At 48.4% G+C, this 7,509-nt stretch overlaps 1 protein-coding gene across 1 annotated transcript; it reads right to left on the bottom strand.

The window, feature by feature from the left end:
- Positions 1 to 3,085: 3,085 nt before the first annotated feature.
- Positions 3,086 to 6,749, bottom strand: LOC120841109. Its single transcript, XM_040211947.1, has 3 exons — positions 4,553 to 6,749; positions 3,395 to 3,808; positions 3,086 to 3,198 (listed from the first exon to the last, which is right to left on the bottom strand). The coding sequence occupies exons 1-3, from the start codon at positions 6,747 to 6,749 to the stop codon at positions 3,086 to 3,088; spliced, it is 2,724 nt and encodes a 907-aa protein (XP_040067881.1).
- Positions 6,750 to 7,509: the final 760 nt, after the last annotated feature.

The following is a 7,509-nucleotide window of genomic DNA, read 5'->3' as shown; positions in this document are numbered from 1 at the left end:
TTGACAACAATGCTGCTGCCATAATTACTTTATTCAAAAAATAAAAAAGCACAACAGTAAAGCTTCTGAAGCTTTATTGTTGTAGGAAGTTGGCCGTGATCAACTGGAGTTCGTCCGGAGCCACTGCCCTGCGTCGAAGAACCGGACGCCCTGTCGTTCCGAAATTCTTGGCCTTTCAGCTTGCGGTTGACTCGTGTCTTAGTTACGCTGATCCGTTCCGCGTACCCCTCCGCACCAGAAATTTCCTCTTCTAAGGCATCATATTCGACAGATAGCTCGATTTCCTTGTCCAGCTCTTTCAGGGAAGCTTCCTTAAGTAGAAGAATATCAAATGTTTCTTCGAGCTCACCGATGTCGGTTGGATGCGTGGCCTGCAGACGCCAGTCTCGTTGATCATCTTTGTTGTGGCGGCTCGCAGGGTAATCCTCTTTCGCTTCAGGCGGTCGACGCGCTCCTCGCTCGTAGTAGGCATTTCGTCCCCAAAAACTGTAATAATTACTACCTTCCTTTGTTGCTTTGCTACCAAACCAAGCTTGTCGGAAGTAAGGAAAGCGCACCAACACATCTTTTCGGCTTCGACGCACAAAGAAGACTTCTTTACTTTCTCAAACTTAAACAAGAGTACCGGCGGAAAGGGAAAGAGAAACCCTCGGAAGAGGCGAGCCGGCGAGCGCCCCAAGCGGCTCAAGGCCGCCCGGGAAAGTGCTCGGGACGAGGGGGACACCTCTGGAGCACAAAGGGGCCCGCCGCGGGGTCTCCGGCGACCACCAAGACGGGAGGAAACAAGGCACCCCGTCGGGGGACGGAGCGGCACACAAACTAATAGAAAACACGCGCGCGGACCGGGGAGAGAAGTCAACAAAAACACAACTCTGGTGTCACATCAAACTGCGTAGTGTGCACACCAGGCTGCCTGGTCGGCGCATGAGTCCTTGTGATGTGACACCAGACTCCCTTGGTGTACCCATCAGGCTGATGTGCGGGTACACCAGCATTTCTCGTGGGCACGCCAGGCTGGTGTGCTCGATGCATCAGCATCGCTGGTGGGCACACCAGATATTCTGGTGTCACAACAGGATTCTTTGATGTCACACCAGGATTGCCTGGTGTGTTTTTTATTAGGGAAGTTACAATGTTGTTGCGTTCACAGAGGGGAGCCGACACCGTACAATGGATAGTTAAACATTTAACTGCTAAAGTAAAGGTAAATTACACTCAAAGAAAAGGAATGCGCTCACAAGGTGACGACGCCATCGTTCTGTCTCTTCGTGCACGTTTCAGCCGAGCGCCTTCTTCCTCTTTTTTTCTGATCTCGGCGTGCGTAATTTTTTTCTTCTCCCTATATGGGTGCTTGGTAATATTGTCCCTTTTGCACTTTATGGTTTCAACACACTGCCCCCCTAAATGACAGTGTCATTTCATTGCGTTATTTCCAAGGGGTATAGAAGTTGAATTGGTCGTTTGACAATGTTTCCTCCACGAAGCTTTAACTTGCAGGATCTTACATTGCCGTCACGTCCTGGGAACACTTGCGTAACTCTTCCCATCTTCCATAGTTGGCGTGGAATCATGGTTTCGCGCAAGAGCACGATGTCTCCTTCTTTAATCGTTTTGCACTCAGACGCTCTGGTGCTCGACGTCGAGCGAAGATCGTTGAGATATTCCTTTGTCCATCTACGCCAGAACATGTCCAGTGCCCGTTGCCTGTCCTTCCAAACAATTCTTAGATTTTCACAAGAGATGTCTCTTATTTCCTGCTGTCGCAAGCTTGGCAGAGAAGTCATTCGCTTTCCGGTCAAGAAGAAAGCAGGACAAAGTGCTTCCGGCTCTCCAGACTCGACGTAGACGTGGGTCAAGGGTTGAGAGTTCAAGACTGCTTCGATTTCAGTTAGCGTTGTTGTCAATTCTTCGGCATTGAGACGGCTGGAGCCAAGGGTCTTTTTCAATGCTTGTTTTGTCGAACCAACTAACCTTTCGTAAAATCCTCCGCACCAAGAAGCTCGTTCTACAATAAACTTCCATTCGATTCTTGCATTTGCAAAAAAGTTCCGCACTTCTTCCGTTCTAATGACAGCCCAGATGCATGTCAGATCTCGATTAGCTTTCTTAAATGAAAGTGCGTTGTCACTATAGATAACTTGTGGTATGCCTCCTCGCGATATGAATCGACGAAAGGCTAGTAAGAAGGTTTTCGTGGACATGTCGCTAACCATCTCTAGATGTACACCTCTTGTGACAGCACAAGTAAATAGTGCAATGTAGGATTTCTTGTCTGGTCCTAAACTCTTCACGAAGACGGGGCCGGCGAAGTCCACTCCGGTGATGGCAAAGGGTGGAGCTCGTGTCACCCGATCAGGTGGAAGGGGCGCTGTCACTTGTCGGGCTGGGCGTGTGTTGAAGCGCTGGCAAGTTAAACACTTTCGGATCGTTTGTTTTACCAACTGCCGTCCCCCGATTACCCAGTACCTTTCCTTTAGTTGGACTAACGTGTCTCTCACTCCACCATGAAGCACACGAAGGTGTGATTGTATTGCTAACAAACTGGAAAGTTGTGCTTTTGGGAGGACTATCGGATGACGTTCCCCGTAGGGTTTCAAGCTGTGTTGTAGCCGTCCCTTCACTCGTAGAAGGCCGTCACTATCGATAAAGAGCGGTAGTTCTCGAAGAGGAGAATCTCGTGGAAGTCTCGTGTTCTCCTGGGTAGATCTAATCTCTCTTGAGAGGTGTTCTCGTTGTTCTTGACGAAGCCAGTAAAGTTCCGCCTCATTAATTTCTTGTGTTCTGAGTGGGCCACTTGTCTTTTCCGTCCGTCGCAAGTTATTTACGTAGCGAAGAATCCAAGCTGTCACTCTGAATGCTCTGTCGGCAGAACTGAAGCGGTTTATGTCTACTACTGGAAGTGCTGTTGCTGGAAGTGTAGTTGTTTGTGTAACTTCAGTTGTCCGTCTTTCCTTCGCGTCTTGTTCTGTTAAGTCCGCAGATGTAGCCAACTTAGGCCAGTAGTCTTCAGGGCTATTGATCCACTCGGGTCCGGACCACCAGAGTTGCTCATTTACTAGTCGACTGGCTTTTATGCCGCGTGTCATTAGGTCTGCTGGATTCTCCTTCCCAGGACAATGTCTCCAACGTATTCTGTTGGTATGACTCTGTATTTCTGTGACGCGGTTCTGGACAAACGGTTTCCAGCGGGTGGCGTCACTGTTTATCCAGTGACACGCAATAGTGGAGTCAGTCCACAAGTATGTTTTCGTTGGTACGTCATGTAAACTTTCCGTCAGGTATTTGTATAATCTGGCAGCGAGAAGGCAAGCCATCAGTTCCAGTCTTGCCAAAGTTAGTGGTTTCACCGGTGCTATTCTTGATTTACTCATCACAATAGTCGATACGCTGTTACCTTCAACGTCGGCACTGCAGACGTACGCAACCGCACCGTAGGCTACGGTGCTTGCATCAGCAAAGATATGCAACGCAACGTTCTCTGAACGGTCCTTCGATAGGAACCCGTAAAAACGTGGCACTTGAATCTTGTTAAGTTCGTCTAGTTCGGCACACCACTGGAAGCATTCTTCTTTCATATCATCGGGAATGCTATCATCCCAATCGACCTTCCTTTTCCACAGTTGCTGAAACAGCGATTTCGCTCTGACAGTGAAGGGGGATATCCATCCCAGGGGGTCGTAGAGCCTTGCAGTCGTTCTCACGACGCTTCGTTTAGTTTCTTTCTCTTGTTGTTCTAATCTGAAGCTCGTCGTAAACGTCAACCTATCGGAGTCTGGATCCCATGTGAGTCCCAGTACCTTCAGTACCCCTGGAAGGTACCCGAGGTGTGTCGTGTGGTTTGGATAGTCTTGCTCAAAAAGCTCCTTCAAACGTTTGTTGTTTGAGACCCACTTGTGCAGCGTCATGGAAGCAGAGCTAAATATGGTCTTGGCTTCCGTGTAAATCTTCACGGCTGCTGCTTCTTCATCTACTCCAGCTAGCAAGTCATCAACATAAAACGATTCCTTAAGAGTTTTCACAGTCTCGGGATACTTATGTTCCACACTTTTCAAATGATGTTGAATAGTTGCAGAAAGCAGGAAAGGGCTTGACGTGGTTCCAAATGAAACTCGTTTCATGCGCCAGCATTCCATGGGTGGTAAAGATCCACAAACCGGCGGAGTCGTTTCAAACCATAAGAAACGAAGCGCATCTCTGTCTGTTTCGACAATTTCAATTTGTAAAAACGCTTTCTCTATATCCGCCACTAGGGCTATTTTGTGTGTTCTGAAGTTAAGCAGCAAGCTCACGAGGTCCGCGGTTAAATTAGGTCCACTCTCGAGGTTTTGATTCAGTGATTTTGCTTCGTATGCATGTGACGAAGCATCAAAAACCACCCGGAGCTTTGTCGTGTTGCTTGATTCCCGAACCACAGCTTGGTGTGGCATGTAATAGGTCAGTAGTTCGTTCTCGTTGTCACTCGGAACTACGCGTTCTGCCATGTCCTTCACCATGTACTCTCTTATGACGTTATCGTACGCCTGTAGGTTCCCAGGTGTCTTTCGTAGCTTACCGATTAGCTGGTGCAGGCGTTTTATAGCGACCCCCTTGTTGTCCCCAAGGTCCACCATGTTCTTCCAGGGAAGGGCAACTTTGTACCGTTCATTTACTTGTGTCACAGTTTCTTCAAAATTGTTCATCACGGGATCGTTCCCCATATCGTTCTTTTCAAAATCATTGACACCGATGGTCTCCAGTGTCCAGAATTTCTTCAGAATGTCTGTCGTAGACTCGGTCACTTCAGCATTGAGAGCTGTGATCTGATAACAAGGAAGCTCTTCTGTGGCTCCCTCGACTGGTCCTTGAACGCTCCATCCAAAGACAGATTCAACTGCCCTTAGCCTTCCTTCCAGCTTACGCGACCGTCCAGTGGTCAGCTCCCAGAAATGTTCAGATCCGATCAGAAGATCGATGGTTGTCGGACCCTCATCGTTGGAGAGGTCCCCGATGGAGCAGTTTAGCTCTTTGAGTTGGTCGTTAAGGTGTTTCGACGGAACTGGAATTTGTTGGTTGCATATCAGTTCGGTCTCCAACACCTCGAGTTGATGTATCTTTCCGGTCTGTGTTGTCAAAAACACCAATACACGCTGGAATTCCTTCTCTGTGACGCTGCCACCGAAGACACCGACTGTCAAACGCTCATGACCTAATAGCTTACAACCAAGTTTTCTGGATGCTTTTTCTGTAATGGAAGTGCGTTGACTTCCCCCGTCAAAAAGTGCTAGGAGTCGAAACTTTTCTTTGTCGCCAGTACACCAAATTGTGGCGGTTTGCATGAAGACTATCGGTTTTTCCTGGTTGTTCGTCGTCGCTTCCAAGTTGACGGGGACACTTGTTGTGACGGTATCATTATTTGTCCGTTTTCCTGGAGAGTAATTTGGATCACACATTGATGTTGCGTGTCTTCCTCCGCACTTCTGGCATCTTATGTTGCTCCGACACTCCTTTGCTTGATGGTTCTTCTTGGTACATCTGAAGCATCGCCTCTCTTTTCGGAGCAGGTCTTTTTTCTCTCGTAAAGATGTACCGGCGTCGCAGTTGTCAGCGGTATGTCGAGTCGACTTACAAATAAAACATCGATCGCCCCTTGAGGACGGATTCAGTAGAGCCGCCGAAGTTTGACTCTTCCGTGCTTTCTCGTTGTCTTCATTTTTCTTGTGATCTGCTTCTTTTTTCCGCGGCTCGCCATAAGTATCCATAGCTTGCAAGGCAGCGAGGTTTTCTCGACTTAGTACTTCAAGTCTTAAAAGGTGAACTAACTTGGAAAACGAATCTTCCGTCCTCCGTTGTGGAGATGTTCTTTCTTGATCGCTGGGATGCGAAGACTCTCTTGGTTGCGTTGTCGTCGCCGTTAGTGTGTTTCGTGGAACTATTAAGTCCTCCGGCTGCTCCATCACTAATTTCCTGTTGAAGTCTAGGAGTAGTTCTTTTGGGAGGGCACGTTGAACGATGGGAAATAACATAGAACTGAAGGTTTCCTGCTGTCTTCCCAACGTTTCCAGACCTCTGATGTTTGAGATCACTGTGTCGTAAAGACAACGAAGGCCACGAATGTCCAAGGCAGAACGCACTGGCTTGACATCGATCAGTCTTTTTAGGTGGGTCTGGACGAGCAGGTCTTGGTTTCCGAAGCGACTCTTCAACATTGTGACCGCGTCTTCGTAGCATCGTGCGGTCGACGGAAGTCCGGCAATCGCTGCTGCAGCATCTCCAGTCACTGCTGTCTTCAGATAGTTGAACTTGTCAACCTCTGTTAGTTCGTTGTTATAATGTACAACTTGGTTCAATTGTTCCCAAAATTCTTGCCACTGGCTGACGGAGCCGTTGAACTTCATCAGCTCGAGCTTTGGAAGCCTCACTCGAATTCTCGTTGTCGCACCAGTGGGGTTGTCGTTTCTATCGGTTATCGGTGGGCTTTGCTGATTCGGAAAGCCAGTCCTACCTCGATGTGCTAGTCTTGAAAGACAGGCTGTGATTCTATCGTTGTATTCGAAGACTTGAGTAAACTCAGTCTCGCTGTCTTGATCAGGGACTAAAGGTTCGATCTCGTTGTTCACGTCATTTAGCTCTACCTTAAGTCCCGTCAGTCGGTCGTGTAAAACGTTCGCATCTTCTGGCGTCAGCTGTTGATTGAGTCGTTCGTTGCACTCATTCATGAGGCGTGTCACTTGAGTGCGAAGTACCTTACGTTTCTTGGTGTACCGATTCATCGTTTGACTGTTTCGCTGCAGATGTCGCGTTCTTGGGAGACTCGTTCAGGGGTTTTCTCCCGGGTTTCGGCACCAATAAAATGTTGCGTTCACAGAGGGGAGCTGACACCGTACAACGGATAGTTAAACATTCAATTGCTAAAGTAAAGGTAAATTACACTCAAAGAAAAGGAATGCGCTCACGAGGTGACGACGCCATCGTTCTGTCTCTTCGTGCACGTTTCAGCCGAGCGCCTTCTTCCTCTTTTTTTCTGATCTCGGCGTGCATACTTTGTTTTCTTCTCCCTATATGGGTGCTTGGTAATATTGGGCACATTGATACTTTAGACCCATGTTGTTGTAAAAAAAACTATCTCCAAACTCCGGTCTAAAAACATGCTTTTCGTGCAAGGCTCGTCAAATTATGAGGCGCTGGAGAAATGCAGCCTTCTGCGTTAAGTCCTTATTTCGAACTCTTTTTGTTCGCTTTCCGCCCATTGAAAAGCATGCGGGAAGGGCCTTAGAACGCGCCTGGTATCGCTACGCCGCAGCGTTCTTCCGCATCAAAAAGTTCGTCTGCTTTCCTCGCCGTCACCATGGCAACGAACGCCGAATGAATAGAAGCACGCACGGTACCGCCGCGTGAAGCCAGCAACAGCTGACGCCATTTTACGAACGCCGTCTGCTAGCCACATCCGAACGCGGTGTGTCAGATCAACCGCCTCCGCCGGTGCGCCGCTAGCAAAGACGACGAAGCTGAGGCACGCCGACGGCGAATGGG

The sequence above is a fragment of the Ixodes scapularis genome, unplaced genomic scaffold, assembly GCF_016920785.2.
Source record: "Ixodes scapularis isolate PalLabHiFi unplaced genomic scaffold, ASM1692078v2 PGA_scaffold8__174_contigs__length_109621045, whole genome shotgun sequence".
Classification (NCBI taxonomy): Eukaryota; Metazoa; Arthropoda; class Arachnida; order Ixodida; family Ixodidae; genus Ixodes; species Ixodes scapularis.
Note: the sequence above shows the minus strand (reverse complement) of the source record. Positions and strands in the feature narration are given on the sequence as shown.

Bases quoted from the DNA above. Each gene is read 5' to 3' on its own strand.
- LOC120841109 (XM_040211947.1), bottom strand. From the start codon at position 6,749: ATGAATCGGTACACCAAGAAACGTAAGGTACTTCGCACTCAAGTGACA. The intron at 3,809-4,552 runs GTAAGCTACGAA...GGTACCTTCCAG, and splicing joins ACGCCTGCACCAGCTAATCG to GGGTACTGAAGGTACTGGGA. The intron at 3,199-3,394 runs GTAACAGCGTAT...CTGGATAAACAG, and splicing joins CTGCAGTGCCGACGTTGAAG to TGACGCCACCCGCTGGAAAC.